This window comes from Sardina pilchardus, chromosome 23, assembly GCF_963854185.1.
Source record: "Sardina pilchardus chromosome 23, fSarPil1.1, whole genome shotgun sequence".
NCBI classification, from domain to species: Eukaryota; Metazoa; Chordata; class Actinopteri; order Clupeiformes; family Clupeidae; genus Sardina; species Sardina pilchardus.
In genome coordinates, this window is record NC_085016.1 from 5115926 (window position 1) to 5143147 (window position 27222).

General features: G+C 42.0%; 1 protein-coding gene across 2 annotated transcripts in view; it reads left to right on the plus strand.

The window, feature by feature from the left end:
- The first annotated feature begins 240 nt into the window (after positions 1-240).
- Positions 241-27222, plus strand: part of rasa3 (RAS p21 protein activator 3) — a 40130-nt gene continuing 13148 nt past the window's right edge. Inside the window, exons 1-15 of one of the 2 annotated variants that reach the window (XM_062528379.1) lie at positions 241-428; positions 11489-11606; positions 12403-12506; positions 14418-14512; positions 15552-15628; positions 16360-16440; positions 17056-17128; positions 17506-17532; positions 19059-19132; positions 20095-20199; positions 21181-21337; positions 21976-22124; positions 22457-22571; positions 22731-22805; positions 25232-25355. In XM_062528379.1, the coding sequence (XP_062384363.1) occupies positions 374-428; positions 11489-11606; positions 12403-12506; positions 14418-14512; positions 15552-15628; positions 16360-16440; positions 17056-17128; positions 17506-17532; positions 19059-19132; positions 20095-20199; positions 21181-21337; positions 21976-22124; positions 22457-22571; positions 22731-22805; positions 25232-25355 (1429 nt within the window). In that variant the 5' untranslated portion in view covers positions 241-373. The remainder of the gene's footprint in view (positions 429-11488; positions 11607-12402; positions 12507-14417; positions 14513-15551; positions 15629-16359; positions 16441-17055; positions 17129-17505; positions 17533-19058; positions 19133-20094; positions 20200-21180; positions 21338-21975; positions 22125-22456; positions 22572-22730; positions 22806-25231; positions 25356-27222) is intronic. The other variant, XM_062528380.1, reaches the window with a different exon arrangement.

A 27222-nucleotide genomic window follows, 5' to 3' on the forward strand; every position in this document is an offset into this window, starting at 1 on the left:
TTGCTCTTCCAGAAGCCTAGTCCTTTCGAAATCCTGCAGTTTGCCTTTTTCATGCCTGTCACAGGGCACACGATCTTGCAGCACCACCAATCTGCGAACCCCATTTTCCAGTTATGTTTTCCGTCCCCTTGCTTGCGTCACATCCCCAGCATTCAATCAGTTGTTGTGAAAACAACTTCGAGCCCCGCCCTTCGTGAAATGTTCTCGGTTGAACTGCCTACATAGCTGTGTAGGGGGGCGCGCTGTCCGGGACGTGGAGCTATTCCAGATACGCTCTGGAATTGTGAACGGCGCACAAGAAGGACTTTCTATAGCTTGATTAGCGTAACAGCAATATTCTGCATTGCAAAATAAACAAACAAAGACATCAAGCATGGCGGTCGAAGAGGAAGGACTCCGAGTTTTCCAGAGCGTCAAAGTAAAGATTGGTGAGTGATGATGGAGTAGGCGGCCCATGCGCCTTTGCTGTTTCATGAACGAGTGAAACAACACCACACTAAAGCGAACCCTGGCGGCTATGGGCTCTTTTTATGTCATAATTCAAGGAAGACATCCGCAAGCCTTGTAGTGTTGTGCTGGAATGAGCGTGGCACGAATATGGTTATCGTAGGCTTTCGCTAGTTATTTCCACGATGCCGGAGCGGCAGAAACCCGTTTGGAGGGTATATCAAAGAGCTTTCTGTTGAATACGGTTTCAATTGTGATCAAGCAGCGGCGCATCCAGATGTACATTTGGGTTACACGAGTTAGGCCGCAGCAGCTTTTCAAAACTGTTTAGTAAATGAAAGATTTTGTTGAGCATAGGCTCATTTGAAGACGATTGAAAGCTAAATCGAAATGGTCCAGTTAGCCAACTGCAACATGATAGACTAAGTTTGGACACTTCTCTTAAATACAACAACATGGCCCATTGTTTTTTTTTCCACTAATAGCCTATTAATCTCCTTTGCAGCGCGGCACCTCCATTCCGTGAAAAAAGACGGAAAATGTGTAATAACACGGGAATAAATAAAGTGCCTGACACACATTAGGGCTAACCTCTATCGCAGGCTAATCCGATAACACTGTAACGTCACATTTGCATGCCAACACGAATACATTAATGAAACTGTCCTCGTGTTAACCCAGACATCCCAATCACTCGATGGCATCTGCTGCAAAGAACCTCCACCATCGTTTCCTTAATTGCAACCTGGGCATGGCGACTTTGAAAAGGAGCACATTTCCAACAATCCTGCTGCGTATTTAGTCCGGAGAGGCAAACAGTTATGTGGTGTCTGGTCTGGTTCCATTGGTTGGCATTTATTTTTGGGTTGTTTTAGTGTTTCCACACTATTTGGCTTTCATGTGGGCACAGAAATCAGAGCAGTCAGAAGAACATAAATGACTGGTGGGTGACATGCCTGTTCCATGAATGTGGTCTGCTAAAATGGGACGAGGAGAGTGAACAGTGAGTTTATGATTGTGCTGAAAGGTTGTTGATATTTCAGCTTAAAAGCCAAACAGTGCACCCAATCAAGGTGTTGTTTGGATAGATCTCTATGAATCCTTGCCTGAGTCACTTTCTCATTCACTGAGCCAGGGTTGTGTCCGATCGCTGCAGTTGTTGTGAAGTAATCTGTGGTTATTGTAACACACACAGGATACCACAATTTGACATTCATGTGTGCCTCCTGTGTTATGTCCCTGCATCTCTTGTGCCTTTAACGGCCACATCCTTTCCTATAGTGAATAGGGTGTCTCGAAGGGCTGGGAGCTGATTTGCAGGTGTGAGTTGAAAAACTGTCGTTAATTATCCTGGCATCTGTATTGTTGAGTCCAGTGTTGCTATAGGAGAGCACGTTGGAGGAAATAGCTCCAACTCTACCTTCCATCAAGTCTCGCTGTGAAGGGAGGGGTGGGGTGCTGAGCAGGAAACTGCTGTAAAATGCCTTCCGCTTGGCAGTGTGAACACGTGTGGTTTAACATGGTGGGTTTCTTGAGCGTGCCTTACTAGCAGATTAGGGTGGTTGAGTTTCATACACACACACACTCATGCGTTTAGGTTTACTTGGTCGTTCCTTGTGTGCCTCTGTGTAGTACCTGTGTGTTTCTTTGTTGTCACTGCTCTTTCTTTTCTCTGATGTCCAGAGCTTTGCGTGTCAGTTTGACTAAGCTAAACGGATATCATGCTCCATTGATCAGTGGTTCATTCTAATGTTGGATATGGATGGTCAGAGTTTGAAATGGAGTGTGCTGTGGTGTGGATATGAGGTGAGAAGCAAGACTACAAGTGTAAGAGGTCTCTTTCCTCTTCTTATTTGGAAAGGCACAAACAATACATTCCAGAAAATCTGATTGTTATCCAATCATTTATGTTATTACTTAATGATGAAGTATTGATTACTCTTTTATGTTCTTTTATTTCATTCAAAGTTACAGTAACTTGATTAGCTTCCCCCTTATCCTATCTCTCACAATTCAATAGCTGATGTGTGTGATTTGGTGACAGCATACACAGTGTTATCATTAAACTTTGCACCAAGGCAGTTGCAGAAATGGTTTTATGTGGTTGGTTTATGACTTTATTTGTTGACATTTTGCTCCAAGCTATCTGGCAAAAACCAACATGGGCTAGTGTTTGTCCTCTGGTAATTTTTTTTCCCTTTTTCTCTTTTAATAGGCTACAATGAAACATGGCGTATGGAAGCCATCCATCATTAAAGTTTGTAGGCAAGGGACTTTTTTGCCAAACATTTTTCAACTCATCATAAGTAGCCATAGATGTTGTGAATGCAATGTGAATAGATAATGTTTGACAAGTGACAACATATATTTCCCTTTTTAACTTGATATCACTACAGTATGTTCTCGATGTTTTGGATTTAATTTAATGGAGTTTGTTGGATTCTATTTGGAGTCTTGATTGCATCCAAAGTGAGCAGGCCAGGGCTGCAAGAGGATGACTGGCCCTGGTAATAGTTGACACACCTAAGTCGCTTTGGATAAAATCCAGGTGAATAAGCATGAGTAAGAGTGAGGGTAGCCTACAGTGAGAAGAGAACGGTGGCCAGGCCCATCACGTAGCCAACACTGAAACCGGGCCAAAGCCAGAACAAACACCACATCCTCTGTGACTTTCAACCCTGCGCATATACCTTATTTTGAAATAAATAAAGGGGAAAAACATTAGTTGTCAAGACGTTTGACTAGTACTGTTGCCTATGCTATGTTGCACTGCTAACTACATCCTGCATGACTCACAGGCACTGCTCTGACCATTCATAAGTGTTTAAGTTTACAACATAATGTCAAGTAGGTCGTGCCTATAGTGGTGCTGTTTATTACGTGAGAAGAGAACGGTCTCCACGGTGAAGAGCAGTGAGGAGTAGCCTATGATGAGAAGAGAATGGTCTCCACGGTGAGGAGCAGCCTATGATGAGAAGAGAGCGGTCTCCACGGTGAAGAGCAGCGAGGAGTAGCCTATGATGAGAAGAGAACGGTCTCCACGGTGAGGAGCAGCCTATGATGAGAAGAGAGCGATCTCCACGGTGAAGAGCAGTTAGGAGTAGCCTATGATGAGAAGAGAACGGTCTCCACGGTGAGGAGCAGCCTATGATGAGAAGAGAACGGTCTCCACGGTGAAGAGCAGTTAGGAGTAGCCTATGATGAGAAGAGAGCGGTCTCCATGGTGAAGAGCAGTGAGAAAACGGATATGGAGAAATATGAGTCCTTAATGTGTGGGGGAATCGTGCATCATTGATGGCATCATGAATTTGCAAATATATTGCAAAATCTTGACAGAGAAGGTGCTGCCTTCTCTCCACACCCTGGGTCACCACACGATACGCTGTTCTTTACTTCTGAGGGCAAGAAAATAAAGAGGACAGAACAATGTTAGATGTTTGCCGTAGTAAGTATACCACATGATTTCAACCCTACTGAGCACCATTGGGGAGATTTGAAAGAGTTAAGGCAAGTTGAGCAGCACCGCTAGGCACGACCCACTTGACATTTATGTTGTAAACTTGAACACTCAAGAAGGGTCACTGCAGTGCCTGTGAGCCTTGGAGGATGTACTGTAGGCTACTGTAGTAAGTAGTGCAGCATAACATAGGCAATAGTAGTCAAATGTCTTGACAACTCAAATAGGTATATCGAAACCTTGAAAAAGACCAACTGGCCGAAACGTTGGTGTCAATAAATTTGAGATTGAGACTGAGTGTGCGGCAACATAATCTTTTTCTATAAGTTACGTCCCGTGCCAGCGCCTCAAAGGGTGTGCATTTTTATTTGTTCTTATAGAGTAAGGTACAGTATATGCACAGTGAGTGAAAGTCAGAGGATGTGGCTGCGTTGTCTTGGTTGCATGCACAGTCAGGCTGCTGTCTCTTCATTTGGCCTGTACTGTAATAGTCCGTGTTTGTATTGAGCTTCTCATGGCGGAGTTGAAGAAGAATCATATCAGGAAGTGGAAAAACCTGTAATTCCCATGTCACTATCTCGGTGCCCGATTGTTCAAGGCACTGAGCTCTAGTTGACAGGGATCATTGTGGTATGTTTGTTATTTTTACTTTTATTTTTGTAGAAGAGATTTTTTTACCTCTTTGCCAGTTGTTAAATGCCAATCATTATAACAGTGGCATTCATACTTGTGATCACATGACTTCACAAGGGCAATATAATGTCCTTAACCTATTTGTCCCAAGGCATGTAACACATTGGGGGAAGTACAGTATAGCTAACAGATAATTTGACATGAGTAAAATTAAGTCACAGAAGACATGGTGAAAATCCAGAGGTTCTAAATCTCATTTTTGATACTTTTTCTGCCCATGCAGCTGTATGTCATTGTCTCAAGGAAAAATACTTTGACAAGAAGTCTAGAATCGTGTTATATATTGGCTTTGTTTTGATCAATGATCTACTACAGGAATAGCCGTTTTACTGTTGGTGGATATCCCAAAGTCCCATGAGAGCCCCCTGGAGTTGTCTTCATCAGACAGTGTCATTTTGTCTCGCTTCTCCTTCCTGCACATCTTGGGTTCTACTGTATGACTTCTCATGCAGATAATGTTACCGCGGTGAACACATCTACTGGGATAGCACAACTGAGAATGTACAGTACACACAGGGAGGTAGGGTTGGGTTTACATCCGCCATTATGTGTCCTGTAAATATAATCAATGTAATAAGATGTGTGACGCATAATAAGGCTACAGCGCTCATACCACATACGGTTCCGAGCGCCCATGGGGACCCAGGTTCGAGTCCGGCCTGCAGTCGTTTCCCGATCTCGCCCCATCTCTCTCTCTCCCACATACTTTCTGTCTCACCCTTCACTGTCCTATAGAAATAAAGACAAAAATATATATATATGTAAAGTGTGAAGTGGTAAGCTATAATGTGCATGATGTATGGACATGGAATATGATCTTTGAATGTCTGTGTAGGATAGGATATAATAAAATATATATAAGGATGTAATAGCTGTCTGAAGGAAGAAGAGTAATATTGCAGAATGTATGCATAATGTATGGAATATATGCATAATAGATGGATTCAGGTGAGCTTTTTAACAGGATGGTGGTAAGGGGAGAGAAGCTGCTCTTATATTTAAGACGGCAAAAACTGCTTATCTAAGCAAGTGCTATTAATTATAGATAAAGATAAGAAATCGAGTTGGTATCGTTTTTAGTATAAAGAGACTTATCTGTTGAAGATTAATTACACCTGGTTAAGTAAGCAGTCTTTGCGGTGTGGGAATTGCATTTGGAGCTGATTTCAAACATTTGAATCCATCGGGATAGTAAGGATAGAAAATAATTATTTAGTAATGCACATGGCAAGAGGTGTTCTGAAAGGATGTGCATTGTATGTTGTCTACAGTCATTTCCTGTGTATTATCTGCTTACAAGCCGCTGGACAGTGTTTTGTGCAAGTTAAAAGAAACAAAACCATATTAAAACCATATTAACTGACCCCGTGTATTAAGCTCATAGCTGAAGACATTTTGCAAAATCAATGTATACAGTAAGCCGCGGCTGATAGTTGGGAAATTACTGTACTGTTGTGTTGGTGTTGAGTCTGTTGGTGTTGAGTCTGTTGTGTGTAGAAAGCGTGGATCTTTTGTATTGGTATCATTCGGGTGGTCATGGTTCTTCGAGTTTGTTTTCAGTCAAGGCCACCTTGAACCCTTATTGAGAGGGGGAACGGGTGTTTTTCAACCACCATGCCTCTTGTATATGGCCCCTTGCACAATGTGAATGGGCTTTCCTTACCTGCCTATTGGATAGACTTGGTGGTAGGTGGCGAGATTAACAGGAAAAGCTTGTAGGCCTATATGCATACTGACTTATATAACTGTTTTCAAAAGGGAAGTAGAGAAAGGAGACAGTCACCTTGTTGAGAAAGGCAAAACTAGCGTTTGCATAATGATTTGTTTGTTTTCATAGAAACAGCCAGTGGAGAACGTGGCAAGCCACTGACAAAGTGCTGGGTCAACAGACCCCGTGCCAGGTGTTTATCTCACATCATGCACACAAATACACACACACACTTTTACACATTCACACTTGGGCCCAGGTTGTGCTTGCTACTATGGGGTGGCCGTGCCAGTTGTGTTTTTATTAAAGGATCTAGGCCCACATTGGAGTTGTTTAGTGCATCGTCGTGTGCGTCTTGATGATGAAAATACTTTTGCTCATGGACTCTGAATACAGTCATGTTACTGAGCCAGTTACATTACTGTAACTGATACAATAATACCACACACGCGTACAGTAATGTAAACACTCACATCCACATTATCCAGCAGCCATTGCGTGGGTGTTGCTATGTATTGTAATGAGTCATGCTGTGTTGTGAGCACTCCACGGCACTTTCCCATCAACTGTGTTGTTGAAATGGCAATACACTTGAAACTTGCTATGACTGATTTTCCCATTTAATTTAGGAAAGATGAGCTCAGCTCATTATTATTATAGAGCAGCACTGTGCTGTGGTGGTGGTGCCGAATGCTGTGGGCTATTCATGAACTTCCTGTTCATCTGATCACACAACACAGGAAAAGCCTGGAGAAAATCAGAGAAGTCTTATCTGCTCAATAGAACATTAACTAGTGGGAGCAAGTCACTGAACTAACTGAAAAACAAAGCTAGCTGTTTTTTTTTAATTTTTTTTTTTTATATATATTTTGATGGCTTCTCCATTCCCAATTCCCATATGCAAATAAATAGGGCAAATAAATTGGGTAAAATTATAAAAACAAAAGAACCTGACAGAAGCCAAAGGGTTAGAAGTGAGACAGAACATATGGCTCTTTAAGTTTGATCTGCAACAGTCGATATAGGGCAGGACCTGATGTGTGGTGGGAGTCTATTCCAAAGCCCAGGGCGACGGCAGAAAAGGCCTGTTCACCTTTCGCTTTTGTAGCGCAAGAGGGGGACTGAGAGGCGTTGTTGTGAGGGTGACCTGTGTATGACCTGGGCTGGGTACGGAGTTAGCAGATCTGAGATGGATGATGGTGCTAATCTGTTAAGAGCTTTAAAAGCAAAAAGTACAAATTGAAAATAAATTCTCTATTTTACTGGTAGCCAGAGGGAATAAGCCAGAACAAGAGTAATGTGCGCTCTCTTCACTTCATCATGTTACTGTACGTGTTCAAAGTCAGGCTGCTGCATTCTAAACTATTTTTAATCCAGCGCTGTTGGAATGGGTCAAACCTGTGTGTAGGAGATACAGTAGTCCAGCCTATAGCATGGATAACTGGTTCCAAATCCGCATGAGATAAAAGTGTTTTTAATCTGGCTATGGTTCTAAATGTATAAAAACTTCCTGTCACCACATTACTGACCTGTCTGTTGAAATTCAGCAAGCTGTCCTACAAGATTTGTGATAACATTGTGCAGGTTTGCAGACAGAGGAGGGCTACGTGCATTACTCAAACTACAAGTAGTCACAGAGCAAGGAGAGCAGACTACTATGATTTCAGTGTTGCTGTCTTTGAGTTGAAGAAAATATGATCTTGACAGTTGAACAGGTTCTTCAGTGTGTGAGTGCTATTACCGTAGGTGTGACTGGTAAAACGGTGTTTCATCCACAAAGCAAAGATATTCAGTGTAATAATTATCTTGGATAGAGATGTGAAGCGAGAATGAGAGAGGGTCTAAACATTGAACCTTGGGGGTCGCCATATTGGATGGAAGCAGATGAAGAGCTGAATTTGACACTTTCAGATAAGTTTTAAAATTTGGTTATGATTAATCATATCAAAAGCTGAACAGAGGTCAGGCAGACTAAGATGGCACAAGAACAGAGTCAATGCAGAGTAGGGTGTTGTTGTATACCATCAACAGGGCAGGTGTCTGTCTGTGAACTTTATCAAAGATATCAAAAGTGTTTCAGTAGGAAGACATCTGTGGAAAGACAACTTAAGATCTTTATTGAGATTTTTGGTAGTTTGGAGATAGATCTGTAGAAGTCCCCCTAAGGTGGCCTTTAGAAACAGGTGAGATCTCATGTTTAATTCCTGTGGGTTTACAGATTACACATTTTGACGATGGTCTTTTGAAGTGTGGCAGATGGTTTAAATCAGTATACACTAACTGCTGATTCAACACTTTTTCTCTCTCTCTCTCAGTCCTCGACCTCTATGTCAGTAGTAGTGTAGTGCCAACTTCCACCTGGGGACAGCTTGCGAAAAATCGGAGCAGAAAATATGCAGCAGTGTGAAGGTGGCTCGAGGCCAAATCATTTTGCTGTACAAGAGGGAAGTAAGCGTTGGGAATAGAGGATAAGCATTGGCAGGTGTTACGTGCTGGTGTTACATACCTCAAGGGGAGTAGCTCCCTGTGTGTGTGTGTGTGTGTGTGTGTGTGTGTGTGTGTGTCTGTGTCTGTGTGTCTGTGTCTGTGTGTCTGTATGTGAAAAAACAAACCAAACCAAACAGAAGCTTAGCTGGAACGTGACGGACCCCTCAGTAAAGAGAGAGTTGCCTTCTCTCTCACCGAAGTCCAATGCCTCCTGTCAGGTGTTCCATGGATACGGAGAGCCCATGCTTATTATCTCCAGGGGGACTGACCAGGCCAAGCTCCCGCAACACCGCACTGTATCCAAATCAATCCAAGGTCCCCACACAGCCTGCTTGGGTGCAGGTAGATTGCAGGAACACGTTTAAATAGCAACAATAAGATTGCTGTGCTGTACTGCACATTGTTGACTCCTGAGCGAACCTGAGGACGCTGTATGCGGAATGAGTTGTTTGCTCTGAATAAAAAACGAGTTAAGTCAACGGTGTGTGGTAGAGCGACCGTTCTTTATCCATCCGTATTGGGACAAACTTCTACTCGGCAACAAACTTTCTTGAATACCCTCACCATATCCCATTGCCATTTTTCTCCACCTACCCCACCATCCCAACACCATTTTCCTGTGGTCCTCTTTGGCCACTCTGCATAGGTGTTGTATCATAGCAACTAGAGCAATAGCACCACCCCTTTTGAGGCTGTTAGCACTACAAGCTAACTGCCCAGAAATAAATAACTGTCCAAAGAAAATGGAAGATATTAAGTAGAACCCTAAGGCTCCAAATGTTTATTGTCTCTCATAACTCAAGGCTTAAAGAGCTGAACAACACAGCCCTGTTTGCTTGTGGAGTCGGATCCCCCATTTAACAGCATTGGCCACTCGGCTGGGGGTCACCTAGCAGCACTGATGAAGTTGGTTTCCAATGTCAGTGCACAGCTGTTGTCAGTTAAACATCTAATTCTTTTGATGTGTCTTAGCATTTAGAGAAATGTATCTTTATAAAGGTTTTGTTCCACTTCCAACTCCATCTTGTCTCTCACAGCGCCTTCAAACAACCACACATTGTTCTATTCAGTATCTTCAAAACTACGTCTTGGATGAAGTCGGAATTCCATTTGTACTATCTCATTTCCTGTTGTGTCTTTTTCTTTCTCTCTGTCTTTCCCTTTCTCCCCCTCTCTCTTTGGCACAGAATTGGCAGTTGGTCTTCCCTGACTTATTGGGAGGGGGGAGAGGGTGGAAAGGTCACTATTTCATTGACCATTATGAAAAAGTCTGATGCTTTTCTATACTTTTTATGCAGTGTGCCTCAGGGCGACAGTGGCATGCTATGTCCCAGCCTTGTGCCGGTCACATAATTGTCAGTATGTCGATATTGGGTCGTGTGATGTGAAAAAAGTTGGCAAACCGTGAGGATCTTTTAGGTGGAGTTTCGTGCACGCTCTCATTTTGTCAGAAGCTAATTGGGTGCCAGTTTCTCACGCTCACATCTCAGTGCTTTTATTTTAATCTGTTGGTCAAAGGAAATGAAACAGGATATGAAGAATCCGAGATTTACTCTTGAAAAGGGACACCGCTTCGCTCAGTTCCAAATAGAACAGGAATAATTCGAAAATTAAAAGAACAAAAAACAGCCCAACGTCACATTGCCAGCGTCCCCTTTATTAGTCAACTGAGCATGTCAGTGAAATAACGCAGAGACTAATGATCTGCTGAATCAGTGTGTGCCTACAGCAAAGAGAAAGTGTCTCTTAGGCGGATGCCTATCAGTATGGGGGTAAAAACATCCCCATCATCCACATCCCTATGTCTCACATTTCAGTCCTTTTTCAAATAGGAAGAGATGCTGTAACAGACAGTATTGTACTCTGGTGTACCATAAATGCCTCTTAAGTACACCAACACCACCCAGATGAGGGTGAAGAGGATCACTGGACACAAACAAGAGGGAGGTGAAAGGCATCAGACACCCCCTTGGGGTGACGCATGTGGACCAGGGCAGAGGCAGACATCCCGGGTTCAGAAAGTGAAACTCCTACTAAGTATTTTGATCCAACCATTTAGCGAACCAGCTCATCCTAACTAGCAGCCAGGTAGATCAGATAATTAGTGATCTCACCTGCGTTAAGTGCACAGGTAGAAAGAATACACGGCAGGACTTTTGCTTTTTGGACCCGGGATGTCCGCCTCTAGACCAGGGAGATGATGAACGGCTGGCATAAGACATTTACATTTATTCATTTAGCAGACACTTTTTATCCAAAAGTGACTTACATATGTCAATTATATTACAAGGGCCAGCTTGAGGTTAAGTGCCTTACTCAAGAGCACAACGGTGGAAGCTGGGTATTGAACCCACAACTTTTTGACTGCTCCTTGACCACTAGGCTACCACACTCAAGAATGTCTTTGAAGATGCTGTGCCACAAAATCTTTTCCCCAAAGTGTTTCATCTTGCAATAGCAAAGAAGACTGCTGTAAATAAAATAAATAACACAATGACACCACGAATATTGATAATCCAGCAGCACTTCACAGGATTTGTCAAGTGAGCTATCTCAATTGTCAGTATTTTGTTGAATTGAGCCTTTGATACCTCCAGATGACTCTGCTGTGGCGTGTGGTGGCCCAGACGGTCAGGAAATTCGGCCATTTTGAGTGAGTTATGACTGATCGTTTCTGTTGTGGTTTTGTTTCCTAGGAGAGGCAAAGAACATTCCACCGTACCCAGGCCCCAACAGAATGAGGGACTGTTACTGTACTGTGAATTTAGACCAAGAAGAAGTCTTCCGAACCAAGATCATAGAGAAGTCCCTTTGGTAAGATCATCTCTATGAGTTTGCCATGTCATGTTGCTTGTACAACAAAATGTGGGCTTGCAAAAACTGCAAAGTCTTTAACTACAAAGGCTCAGTGACAACAGCAATCCTTTGAAGAATGTCCAGCAAGGTCCCTCCATCATGTTTTAAAATGAGGGATTTTATTTACAAATATTTTGTTTGTTTTTGTATTTGGGTGCCAATAAATGTGGAGTGCGCTATGTCACACTGTTCCTCTAGCTTTAGGTTCATCATACCACTGATTTCACGTTGTAGTAAAACCTCCAGATGTGGTATTATTGTGACACACAAACAACAATATCACAATATAATATTGTCACATATGCCACACTGTATATGTGATATTGTTGTGACAATCAGGCACAATGAACAGTCCCTGTGTAGGGAAAAGAAATCGCCTGTCTTTGTGTTGGAACGCATGGTGTGGTGTCTTAATCACTACAGTAATTTCCCGCATATAAGCCGCATTGTGTATAAGTAATGTAATGTTTTATGTAAGTTAAAAGAAACAAAACCATGTTAACACCATATTAACTGCCTCCCTGTATTAACCTCATAGCTGAAGACATTTTGCAAAATCAATATATAAGCCGTGGCTAATAGTCGGAATCGGGAAATTACTGGTATCTTGGGTTGTGATGTTAAGCACCTTGAACTGCGTTCATTGAATGAAAACTGATGAGTAAATAAAATCTTGTTGTTGTTATTAGTAGTCTGTTTTTGTCTGTGTCCTCTCTTTTACTTCTGACAATGAAAGCCTGTTTCTATTTTTCAGTCCTTTTTATGGAGAAGATTTCTACTGTGAAATTCCACGAAGTTTCCGGCACCTTTCTTTCTATATCTTCGACAGGGATGTCTTCAGAAGGGACTCCAGCATTGGTAAGGATGTTGGCATCTTCCATTACAGAGCAATTTCAATCGAGATCCTATTTGCTATTTGTGGACTGAAAGCTACTGATAGGTCAAAAGTGACATTCACAGATTGAGAATTATTTTAAAATAAGAAAAAGAACAGGAATAATTTAAAGTCCAAGTCGACAAACAGTTGGCATGATGTGTTAGATGAAGATTGATAAGCCACTGAAGAATAAGATCAGAAATGTAGTTCATTGAGGCCCACCAAGAAACAATTCCCTCTCTGTTATGACATGAACCATGTAGGTCCCTAAAGATCCATAGTACCTTTGGCCGACATACAGGTTGTTTTGTCCACAGCACAAAAAGACCCCCAATCAAGTATTTCAGCGTTTCTGTGTAACATTCCGTTGTGACAGCATGGCAATGAATCGATCAATCAATCATCAATCTAACCAAATCAATCAATCCAGGTGGACTGACGCCACACCCTGTGGCGGGTATATCTATTCAGCTGGTGTGAGAGCATAATGCAACAAAAATGTAATAGGAATGTTTTTATAGCACACTTTGACAACAACAACACATTGCATTTATATAGCGCTTTCCAATAGACTGGCTAAACCCAGCCCGATCTGCCCGTGATTGGATTTCGCCCTGCAGCTCGCCCTGCAGTCTGGAAACCTCCGTTACAAATCTGCGGGGACCAATCACAAACTGGCTTATCCACCTGGCGCACCCAGATCGTTAGTCTGATTGGTTGAAGGACTACCCAAATGCCAGAGCCATAGAGAGAGAGAGAGAGTTGGGACACGCTTTGATGTCGCCGCCACACGATCAAAAGTTCCAAAAAGTGAGGAGTGCTTTGGTCTTCTAGACTACCAGCGGTGCTGGGGACACTGTTTTATCGTAATAGTTGCGTGCCTGTATGTATATATATATACGTGACGTGAGTGTCCGCATGTTGTGTATAGTAAATCTGAGCGCTGTAGGGGCAGGCACGAGGGCCTGGACGCCGTCCCGCAAGAAAAATAATTTCTTCAGTGGCCAGAGGTGGCCAGAGGAGTCCAGCTTCAGAGATGAAAAGTCCTACCACGTACAGTATCTGTGCCAACCACTCATTTAAACCATCTGACTCACTCAATTAGCACAACTCTTCAGCCAGGTAGAGCAGCTAACTGATCAGAGGTGGAAAACTCCAGCTTCAGAAAGTAAAAATCCAGCCATGTTTTGGTTCTACCTGTGTACTTACTCTCTGAAGCTGGAGTTTTCCACCTCTGATCAGTGGTCTATCAGAGCACACAGAGAAGCATGGTGAGACTCAAACTGGATGGGTGTGGTAACCAGAACAATAGTATGCAGAAAAGCTCTGAGGACGAGGCGCACAGCTTGAAACTTCACAAACGAATTCAATTTTGAACAGGAGCTACGTGGTGTGTGGATCAGCCCCTTATGTTTTTGGAGAGCGAAGCAAATGTCATTGTGCTTTGATCAACATGGCTGCTCGTCTTCCTGGTTTTTCAAATTCACTAATACTGATGGGACCATATCACAGATCACACTCACACATACAAACATTCACACGCACACACACACACACACAGACACACACATGCGCACGCACACACCTCTCCTACAAGCCTGGAGTGTGGTCTGAGTGTGGTCTGGCCTCACACACACACACACACACACACACACACACACACACACACACACACACACACACACGCAGGCTAACAAGAATATTCAAATCATAATCATAACTGCTGTACTGTCTTCTTTGCTGAGCCCATTCAAATCCTTGGGGGAATTTAAAAAATATATATTTCTAAGGAATAGTTCTCAAGAAAACATTATGCAAATGAGTTCAAAACTATATCCAGGTCTTATTTGTTCCATGTGAGTGTGAGTTGGTTTGTCTTGTGTGTGCCACAGGTAAGGTTGCGGTGAAGAAAGAGGATCTACAGAAGTATCACGGCAAAGACACCTGGTTCCAGCTGCAACCTGTCTGTGCTGATTCGGAAGTACAGGTGAGCCTCCCACCCAACCCCACACACAGACAACCACACACACACATACTGTATAACCCCACACACACAGCCAACTCCACACATAAACAACCACACACAAACAAACCCCACACACACAGACAACCACACACAAACAAACCCCACACACAGACAACCACACACAAACAAAAAACCTCACACATACATACAACTCCACATACAACTCTACACATACACAGACAACCTCCCACCCAACCCTGCATACAAACAGCCCTGCACAAAGACAACTCCACACACACATACAACTCCACACACACACACACACACACACACACACACACACACACTCACACACACACACACGTGCGCAAACTGCCCATTCTCTCCTTCTTGGGAGCAGTTTGATGGCTGCTTGCGCGCCAGTGATGCCATATCTGTGAAGCATAACAGGCAGCACTCTCTCTCCTCTATGTGTGCTGATTAGCGGAGCATACTCCCAAACAAACACCGCATGTGTAGACCACAAACACAGCATCAAAGTCACAGGGGACAGCATGTCCAGTCTCCTTCAGGCAAGACAGCAGGTTGGGGCGGTGGAAGTCTTATTTTGAAAAAAAAAAAAAAAAAAACCGAAGCTCGTTCTTCTATGATGGTTCAACAGTAAACTATTTACTAAGGAGCAGACAGGAAGGAGCTTTGCACAGTTCATTAACACTTGTGAAATAACACAAACATGTGCCTGTTTGCCACAAGCTGTTTGTGTGGCACGTGTTGCTATTGATTTTGCATGTTTGGTGTAAATTACTGGATGCCTGAATTTCCTTTGAGATTGATGAAGCACTTACCTACGGTATTATAAATAACAGATAGCTGCTGAGATATACAGTATCCGTGTTAGTTTACCTCAATTATTGTTAAGAAAGGGTAAAAAAAACAAACAAGAACTACGCAAAGTTTAGAAACAATCTATCCACTGTCATGGATATTTGTATTCCTGATGAATGTCATTTAATTTGTTGTTGTATAACATTACTGTTTGCCTTTGTGATTTTGCCAACAGGGAAAAGTTCATCTTGAGCTGCGTCTCAGTGAAGTTATCACAGACAGTGGGGCCGTCTGTCATAAACTAGCCACGCGGTGAGTCTGCCTATTTTCTTTATTTAGTACTTTATTGCATATATACAAATGGCATACAGGAAAAAAACAAACAAACAAATAAAAATACAAAAACCCGTGAACAGTCTGGGTTACCTTGTAATTTGTTTGAGTTGTTTCGAGTCGGCCAATTTTCAGTACCCTGTCTGAGCCTGCCTGCTAACATATCATTGTTTGATTAATATCGTTAACATCATTATGAAGGTCACCTGGTCACAGAGCTAGTGACAGTCATATACTGTACGTCATATACTCCACGTCACAGGAAATGAGGGCCCTGAGTGATTGCTTGAGTTGAGATACATTACATGTGGCAGGTATCATTGTCCAGAACCATTAAAGGGTAGCTCTTGATTTAGGAATGAAAACGACAGTAGAGAAAGCTGTATGTCCAGGGCTGCACTAGCAAAGTACATGTAGCGAATGAATCGCCTGGCTATGCTCCATATTAGCCTGGGTGAACCCAGACCAACCTGTCCTATTTTAGGACGTCTTATCAAGACAAATTTGCTTAACTCATTGGACAGCCCTTTTTGCAATGTATGCTAGGATATGTTAAAGGTGAATTGGGTAAATAGAACTGGATGATAGCCATTGTCTAACTGTCTTAACTTGTCTTGTTTTATGTTGTGTGTGTGTGTGTGTGTGTGTGTGTGTGTGTGTGTGTGTGCATGTGTGTGTGCTGATATGGAACCCTTTGCGTTATCACACAGGGTACTGGAGTGCCAGGGCCTACCCATCGTCAATGGCCAGTGCGATCCTTATGCTGCTGTGTCTGTACTTGGCCCATCCAGGTTAGAAACAACAACAGCATCATAAACAACAACAACAGCAACAACATCAACAGCAACAGCAACAACTGCAACAGCACACTGCATTTATATAGCACTTTATAAGATGCTTTTCCAACATCAACAACAGCAAACTGCATTTATATAGCGCGTCTAAAGATGCTTTTCCAACAACAGCAAAGCAAACTGCCTTTGCATAGCTCTTTTAAAGGTGCTTTTCCCATAAAGGGGGGAACCTCACTAAGCACCACCGATAAGTAACACCCACCTGAGTGACGCACGGCAGCCATTAAGCGCCAGAACGCTCACCACACATCAGGTGGAAAGTGAGCAATAGCCATGCCACATCTCCCCACAGGCACCCTCACTGTGTTTACTTATGAAAATATATAATCAAGTCTATTGGTGTCAAGGCTTTTGGCTTATCTACATCAACACACTCAAAATTCCCAAACGTTTGCACTCATATTCCAAGAGGCACAGAGACTATCAGTATCAGATATATTTGCACACTGTCGGTGTCTGTTTGTACACAAGAACACATGTAGCCCCGTGCATGTGTTCCATGTGGCCAGTGAATTAGCCGCTAACTTCCTGTTGTTTTATTTTGTTTTTAAGGACGGAGGCCAAGAAGACTAAAGTAAAAAGGAAAACCAACAATCCTCAGTTTGATGAAGTGTTTTATTTTGAGGTGAGCCTTTTGGTTTATGTAACCCGTGGTAACATCTAGGATTACATCATAGACAAATGCCGTGTAATCCTGTCCCTGATTTCTGTTCTCCTCTAGCCCTTCCTGGGTATTTGGAATATTTCAAAATATATTAAAAACATTTGTATGATGATAATTATGATTTTGTATCAGTGGGATATAATCCTGTTATAATCCCACTTAATACGTCTTGTATTATTGTGGGATAAAAAAACTTTGCAAATCAATAAATAAATTGTTTTGAAAAAAAATATATAGATATAATATATATATATACACACACACACATATATATATATATATATATAGCATTCAATGTGCAAACTGACCTTATGCGTATATATACACTAAACCTGCAGATGCATATCATGTCCCATCAGGGTCAGGTGAGAATACTCCATGGTCTTTTTTTTTATCTCTGAATTGCTTGTGCTTTTAGACCAGCTAGTTAAACAGGGGCTGCGGTGTGGGCTGTTCTATTAAACAGGGTCTGCGGTGTGGGCTGTTCTATTAAACAGGGGCTGCGGTGTGGGGTGTTCTGATCACATGAGCATGAATGAAAAAGTCTGCACACTGGAGCTCCAGTGGAATCAATGCTTCTATCATCACAGGTGTAGGGCTGTGCAATTAATCGAATGAAGCGATTAATCGTGATTGACTTCCAACAATTATGAAAATAGCATAATCGAAATATAATGATTATTTTGCTACATTCAGTTTCATAACAATGCTCTCCTTTTGTCTTGAGTTGTCGTGTGCGTTAACTTTTTTACATGTATTTTTTTCCTGTTGAATTATATTCAACAATCAATTTAAAAATGTAAAAAAATGTCAATTTTGAATATGGACGTTAGTTCCAAAATCACTGAGTAATCACATTTAATAATTGTGATCTCAATATTGAATAAAATAATCGTGATAATGATTTTTACCATAATCGAGCAGCCCTACACAGGTGTAATGTTTCGGGCCAAATCGCCCATCCTCAGACATTTAATCACATACACCTTTTAAAAAAAAAAAAAAAAAAATCAAATTCAAATAGTACAAAGTAGTATGATGAGCATTGAAAAGAAGAAAAAAACTGTAAAAGGGGAAACAAACATACTGGCTCGGACTGAGCCGTAAACAAATCAGTGTTGCTGCTTGCAGTAGCAGGAAGGTACTGTAGATGCTCATGTGCATCTTTCATATTGAATATCCATGTTCAAACCCCAGTCTGGTATTGAGTGCTATTCATCGGTTTCATCAGGTCCCTTTCTACAGGTGCACCTAGATTATGATTTATGAATGCACACTGCATAGTGCTTGATAAATACACCTGTGGGAAGGGACTTGGTGAAAGGTGGATGATGTCTGGTGTTGGGTTAAAGTGACACTAATAGGTGTAGGATGTCTGGTGTTGGGTTAAAGTGACACTAATATGTGTAGGATGTCTGGTGTTGGGTTAAATAGACTCTAATGGGTGGAAAATGTCTGGTGTTGGTTTAAATAGACACTTCCTTTGTACTTGCGTCTGAAGATTTATCTGTTCACCATCCTTATGTATAACTAATTTACGTTTTGTAAGTTTAGCCTAATTTATTTTATTCTGTTAAATTCTGTTTTGCCTATTGATAATATTGGTATTTTTATTTTGATTATAATATTAACGTTAATGTAATTGGTTTATTGATACCAAGTCACTTTGGATACAAATCCATGAATACCATAGACATAAATGTGCTATTAGCCCATGTCTGGGGTACGTTTTGATTTTGTAGGGCAATTCTGTCTATAACTGTGGACTAGCTGTTAAACTGATTGCATTTTAATGTTTTAATGAAACTCTGAAGTATAACTGATTGCACAGTACACTCCAATGAGCAAACTTGTTTAATGTTAATTCACTGACAAAGTTCTGTCGCTTTAGGTCACCAGACCCCTGAGCTACACCAAGAGACAGTTCGATGTGGAAGAGGAGGATGTAGACAAGCTAGCCCTACGGTGAGTTACACCAAAAGACAGTTCTACTGTATGTGGAAGAGGAGGATGTACTGTAGACAAGCTAGCCCTACGGTGAGTTACACCAAGAGACAGTTCTATGTGGAAGAGGAGGATGTACTGTAGACAAGCTAGCCCTACGGTGAGTTACACCAAGAGACAGCTCTATGTGGAAGAGGAGGATGTACTGTAGACAAACTAGCCCTACGGTGAGTAACACCAAGAGACAGTTCGATGTGGAAGAGGAGGAATTAGACAAGCTAGCCCTACAGTGGGTTGGGTTAGATAGACAGTTATAGGTGGAGGATGTGGACAAACTAGCCCTACGGTGAGTTACACCAAAAGACAGTTACAGTGTATGTGGAAGAGGAGGATGTAGACAAGCTAGCCCTACGGTGGGTTGGACTGTTTCGCTGTGAATTTATGTGACGATGATGCACGTAAGATATTTAGTGTGTGGGTTCTGTGAAATAGCCCCTCGTGAGAGTGATACTGTATGTTTTGTAATAAACTGGTTGTTGTTTAGATCCAGGATTGATACGGTATGCATTCTGTGTGTCAGGGATTGATACAGTGTATATTCTTTGTATCAGGGATTGATATGGTGTGTATTCTGTGTATCAGGGATTGATATGGTATGTATTCTGTGTGTCAGGGATTGATACGGTATGCATTCTGTGTGTCAGGGATTGATACGGTGTGTATTCTGTGTGACAGGGATTGATACGGTGTGTATTCTGTGTGACAGGGATTGATACGGTGTGTATTCTGTGTGACAGGGATTGAAACGGTGTGTATTCTGTGTATCAGGGATTGATACGGTGTGTATTCTGTGTATCAGGGATTGAAACGGTGTGTATTCTGTGTATCAGGGATTGATACGGTGTGTATTCTGTGTATCAGGGATTGATACGGTGTGTATTCTGTGTATCAGGGATTGATACGGTGTGTATTCTGTGTGACAGGGTGGACTTGTGGAACGCCAGTAACCTGAAGTTTGGAGATGAGTTTCTTGGAGGTGTGCGAGTACCCCTGAAGGTGCTGGGACAAGCAGGCGTCCATGACGCGTGGTGAGCCCTCTGTCTGATGTATATACCATACAGTATACGCGATATACGTACACCAGGCTTTATCGTCCGGTAGTGGACATTTGTCTTGGGCTCGCAGAAATGGTTTCACAGTACAATAAAAACACATTAAAACAGCACAAAAACAAAAACAGAAACGAACAAGTGCAAACTACATAAAGACATAAAGCCATAGACAACACCACGCAAACAACATATAGCCATAGGCAGCACCACACTAACTATAGACATACTCTATATTGGCGAAAGTATTGGGTCACCTGCCTTGACTCGCATATGAACTTAAGTGACATCCCATTCTTAATCCATAGGGTTTAATATTACGTTGGTCCACCCATTGCAGCTATAACAACTTCAACTCTTCTGACCGACGACATATTAAACCTTATGGATTAAGAATGGGATGTCGCTTAAGTCCATATGTGAGTCAAGGCAGGTGACCCAATACTTTTGCCAATATATTGTATAGCCACAGGCAGCACCACGCAAACTGCATACAATGCCACGCAACCTGCATGCAGACATATAGCCATAGACAGCGCCATGCAAACTACATACTGTATACACAAATACTCACAGACAGACAGCACCACGCAAACTATATACAGACATATAGCCGTATGTGTAGGCAAGCTACATATACGCACATATTTATAGACCGCGCCATACAGACTACACACACATGCTCATAGATAGACAGCACCACGCAAACGGTGTCAGTCACAACAGTATATTGCACATAACAGATGCAGTCCATTGCACATGTGCCCACCCCTTGATAAAGCGTGTAACACATGACACCATGCTGCACACACTCCATAACAAACACTACGGAACCGTTGCACAGACTTGTCTTCGATTGTCTGTAGGTGTGTCAGTTCTTCTGGATATCTGTCAGTTCTGTCTGTAGGTGTGTCAGTTCCTCTGGATACCTGTGTCTGACTTGGATTGTTTTCTTCTCAGGTACTTCCTGCAGCCAAGAGACAACGGCAATAAATCGGTAAAGGCAGATGAGTTGGGTTCGCTGCGGCTAAACATCGTCTACACTGAGGACCATGTCTTCCCCACCGATCACTACAGTCCACTCCGAGACCTCCTACTGCACTCCGCTTCTGTTGAGGTGTGTGTGTGTACGTGTGTACGCGTACACGCACACGCGTGTGTGTGTATATGCGCAAGCATATTTACTGTGCGCACAAATTGCTATAATCAGGTGCTATTTAGAGGTGTAACCGTATGATTCCATCTACAGATATGTGGATATGTGTGTTTTGCACAGTGTGTGTGTATGGTTATGCTATTGTTTTAGTTAGCAGTAGTAGAGGCAGTTTAACAGAATTGAACGTAGAGGAATGAGTACATTGTCTCCATGTTGAAAAAGGCTGTATGAATGTATAAATGTGATTTATATTTATGGGAGTATGAATGCCTGTTGAATGGAGAATGTGTTGTAGCCTGTTGAATAAGACTGTGTGAGCGTCTAAATGTTACTTATATTTATCGGAGTATCAATGCCTTATCTCTGTGTTGTAGCCTGTTGAATAAGACTGTATGAGCGTCTAAATGTTATTTGTATTTATCGGAGTATCAATGCTCCGTGTTGTAGCCTGTTGAATAAGACTGTATGAGCGCCTAAATGTTATTTGTATTTATCGGAGTATCAATGCTCCGTGTTGTAGCCTGTTGATTAAGATTGTTTGAGCGTATAAATGTTCGTTATATTTATCGGAGTATCAATGCCTTATCTCTGTGTTGTAGCCTGTGTCGGCATCAGCAGCCCATATCCTGGGTGAGGTGTGCAGAGAGAAGCAGGAAGCGGCCGTCCCCTTAGTGCGGCTTTATCTGCACTCTGGAAACATCGTGCCTTTCGTCAGTGCCATCGCCCATGCCGAGGTCAACCGGACACAGTGAGTCTGACCCAACGTGATGCCACCAAACAGATATCCCTTCAATTCCCCATTTATAAAGCTCAAATATACTGTAGTCTGCACATAGTGTGAGGTCTGTGTCACTTTGGATAAAACAATATGCTTAATACTTTAACTTTTCTTTTGAAATCACTGATTTTAGAAACATCTTGTAATGACAAGATGACAGAAGAATCCCATTCAAATAGCGATTTATACCTGTGATGGAGTAACTGTTCACCAGTGAATAAATGTTATGTTATTACGCTATTTTATGTGAATGAATGTGGTTTTGTAGTGTTGCTGATAATAACATGGTCATGCTATTGCAGGGATCCTAACACCATCTTCAGAGGGAACTCACTCACATCAAAATGCATTGATGAAACCATGAAGCTAGCAGGGATGCACTATTTGCAGGTCACATTGAAACCTATCATTGATGAGGTGAGCTAATACTTCTGATATTTTGTGAAAGACGTTATTTTTCCTACGTCTTAGTAGAGAAGCATTCGTTTTCCTCCAAGTCTAGTTCTTCTGATGCCAAATTCCCTCTATGGATGTTTTCTTTCATTTACATTTCTTGTCTATGACTTTTTTTTGCAGATCTGTGCGGACCACAAACCCTGTGAGATTGACCCGGTCAAGTTGAAGGAATCAGAAAACCTGGACACCAACAGGGTGAGTGTGCTTGAGTATTTTTTAAGACATTCAGGAATGTTATGGAAAGATGAGCAAAAAGATAGCACAATTGTTGAAACTTGGAGTTGAGAATTGCGGGGGGGGTTGAGTCACCTATACTTCAATGTGTTTCCCAACCTTTTTTCCTCGAAGGCCCGCTTGTCTGTGTCTAAGACAAGCCAGGGCCCCCTACCCGAATTCCTACCCGCATACACACACAAGACATTGTTTTATTCAACAATCGGGGTCTGGGGATGAATTACCAATGCCTAGTCTAGCCCGACCTGAAGGATGCTTATGCAAGTTCAGAGGTCAGAGATAATAAATAGCTATGTGCGTTTAAATATGCTTTAATTTGGATTATACAGAGTTTTGATTATCCAACTGGGTGTGTTATTTGGATTTTATTCATTTATTGTGCGTACCTATAATTTTGGTAACCTCACAACCTCAGCCCAGGCAACATTGTGGGGACCCCCTGTAATCTCTGGCGGCCCATAATGGGGTCCCCGGACCCCAAGTGGGTAACCACTGGCCCACTTCATCATGCCGTGCAGTTGTTTTATTCACCATGACGATATGATTGTTGGGGAGGTTGCATTGGCTAGTCTTGATTATTGGAGGGGTTACAACCCTCCCATCCCCCCCCATATGTCACGCCTTTGAGATAAAGCATGGGGAGATGTGTGTGGAAGTAGGTCAAGGGGAAGTCATAGAATAGTGTCCGCTTCGTTAAGCTGGTCCATCTTGTTTTTTTAGAAGAGACACAATGCAGATTCAGTTTAGATAACTGTAATCGGCATGCTGCAATGAGAAGTCTTGTACTGTACATCACAAATGTTGGGGGAAAAAGTCATTTTCGTTGACTAAAATGATAGACCATTTATTGTAGTAGCACCAGTTTACCATTACAAAAAAAAAGTAGGTTGTTGCAGTGTTTTCATGAACTCTCTGGTCGTGGCTTTGATGTATAAAAGACAATCGTGTTCAGTCACGGTTCCATGAACACCTGACCAACGTTGTCAGTGCTTTGTGCACGTGAGTTATCGGTGCCCTGAATGATCTTGGAATGTCATCTGCTGTTCCATCACAGTCGAATCACAACAAAGGATACCGCAAATAGAGCCCTCTTATGGTAAGAGCATACAGGCTCTCATCAGTAGGCCTACAAAGCGCTTTGCTCATTAACTGCAGCCAATTTTTATTTTACTTTACAGTAAAATCATGACGCTATTTTAATACCTCATGCTTTTAACCTTGTACCTAAAGTTGGGTGGATCAGAGCAGTTGGGTGTATCAGTGCATAAAGAGGAAGTTAGAAGCCACACGTCAAACCACAAATTCTTTCAAAACCATTTCCGCGGTCGCCGAGACAAGCGGATCTTGTTGAAGCTCAGCCTCTGTCATGATTATCTTGTGCGGATTTATGCAGGTTACACAGAATCTGCTTGAGCAAGCTCAAGTTTCAAGTTTTATTGTCACATATACTTTGCAATATAGTGAAACTCTTGTGCCACAGTCGCAATAGTTAAGGAGGGGTAATTAAACAGTAGGGTTGTGGGGGAGGGGGGGGGGGGGGGCTTAAATAAGGAGAGTTGAAATAGGATTGTACAGTACCACACATAGCCAGACTATCCATATATGTACACATTAAACAGTCATTCACACACACACACACACACACACACACACACACACACACACACACACACACACACACACACACACAAAACCACTATACTTGTATGTAAGCATAAACATCCCTCATGGGTATGGGACATGTGCATTTTGCGCTTCATGGTCAGAGTACAGTTCAAAATGGTTATGTTTACACAATGGACACCAGCTAAATTATTAAATCTCAGGATCTCTATGTAGTGTTAATCTACAGGAAAGACTCCCTTCACACTTAACTTTGACACAGGCTAAACACAGGTGCTGAGATTATGAGATTGCTACTGTTATCTTCAATTTATGGTTATGGTTAAGGTTAGGGGTTGGGATAGAGTTTGGTGTAGGTGAGGACCGGTACTGAAAAACTACATATGGCTGTTTTATTGAAAACCGAAACAAACACACTCTCAGTATTGGTTGTATCAGCTGCTACAGCCTCCCCTTATGCCCCATACTTGTGTGTGTGTGTGTGTGGGTTTGTGTCTGTGTGTGTGTCTGTGCGTGTGCGTGTGTGTGCATTTGTGTGTGCGTTTGCCCCAACCTCGCTGCCTAAACTCTTTGATCGTTGTAATTTTTATATATTTCACTGATTTATTGGGATGACTTTTTCTCCTAGTAAATGTTGCACATTAGGTTGAATTGCGGGTTCCAGTGTTTACTGGCATTCTAACCCCCTCTCTCCCTTGTGTGTGTGTGTGTGTGTGTGTGTGTGTGTGCGTGTGTGTGTGTGTGTGTGTGTGTGTGTACCGCAGGAGAACTTGCGTCAGTACGTGGACCGTATCTTTAACGTCATCACCACCTCAGGAGTGCGGTGCCCCACCGTCATGTGTGACATCTTCTTCTCCCTGCGGGAATCAGCCGCCACACGGTTTCAAGGTAACGACGTCAAAGCCAGTGAACCGGGCAGGAGGTGAAGCGGGACACCGTAATGTCCCAACTATTAGCCGCGGCTTATACATTCATTTTGGCAAAATGTCTTCGGCTATGGGGTTAATACATGGGGGCAGTTGATATGGTATTAATGAATGATTTTATTTATTTTAACTTGCATAAAACACGCCTATACACAATGCGGCTAATACACAGGAAGTTGCTGTAGTTGAGCAGCAAGAAGATGATTCATACATATAAACATACATATCGGTAAGGGATATACAAAAGGGGTTGAAATCACAAGGTGTGTCGCGATCAGAATGCATCATGATTCAGTTAATTGCATTTCAGAATCAGCTTTATTGGCCAGGTTTGCGTGAACAAACCAGGAATTTGACTCCGGTTAACCTTTGCACTCAAGTACAACACTCAACAATAACATAAAAAACAGTTAAAAAAAAAAAAAGAATAAGGGCAGTCATTTTTTTTTTAATAATTGTCATATCAAATAAGTCTGACAACAAAAAGAATTTCAACTGTAAACCTCCCAAAAACTCCTTTCTGTAGAATCACCCCTGAAGAGCAGTAACACAGAGACCTGAGGGAATTATCTGTTACTGTAAAATGCTGTAGCAAACATGCGGCTTCAATATTCTCTCTGTTGTCCTATGCAAATGACTGCTCCAACCGCCCAGAGCCCAAGCCATCACACACATCCCTTCAGAAAATGTGCTCGTTGTTGGCACTCACTTCTGCTTCTGCTCGCATGGGATCCACACACAGTGTGCCTTCTGCTGCAGCTGGTAGTGCTGCACACCTCTCTGTGAAATCTTACACGTTTTGGGTGTATCGAATATCAAATACTCTTCCTCCCTCGAAACCCACATCCTGATGTGTGTGTGTGTGTGTGTGCTGGAAACAGCTTGAACTCTTTTGCTATTTTTGTTGTGAAGCACAAAGTAACTGCGTTAAAAGTTCATAAAAGACCTCACTCTGAAAATAACTGTAACTGTACTGTTTAGCATTCTAAATAGATTGCCGCTTTGCTGTTTCTTTGTTTGAACCCATTCAGTAAAGATATTGAAGTGAGCTGTGACCTAATTCCATGTTTATTTAGGTACAGTATATCCATGCTTTTGGGGGGTGATTTTTTACAGCGATTTCATAGAATCTGAAAAATCTCTCAGAAAATGTCACATTTTGTATGAAAACACATATTTTCATCTATTACAGAAGTTGTGACAGATAGATAAATACTACTTCAAATCATACAGTCGAGATGCTCCTGCAACAACTTGATTAGGTGGAGATCCTGTGATCTTGTTGACAGTGAGACAGTCAGGTGTTTTGTGGATGTATTTAATAATTTCTGCTATATGTATATTACTACAACTGCCCAACTGCGTACAATGAAACAGATACGTTTCAGCTTATTTTGTGTATATTCTGTTCTCGTCAGTTGACAGATTGTGTATGTTTGGTTCTCTCTGCCACCTGCTGGCCTTTATCTCGCATTGCAGTCACTATTTTTCGTGTCGAATGCTTCTGTACTTCCAACATCTTGTCAAAAGTAGACGTTCAGAGAAGTACTCACTTCAGAGAAGTACTCAAGATACCTTTTTTTCTACCGTAATTGCCCATACATACAGTTACCTGGTAAAAATATAAGAAATAACATGCTGTACATTAGAAATACATTGATACGATCTCCTGTTGATACATCTGCCTTTGCCTAAAACTTAGAACGCTCCAGTAATGATGGTTTCACAAAAGGGTCATCTTAATAGAAACACATGCAGATTTAGGTATGCATGTAAAATACAACAACAAGAAATACGTGTTGAATAACTGTGTTTTTACATGTTTGACA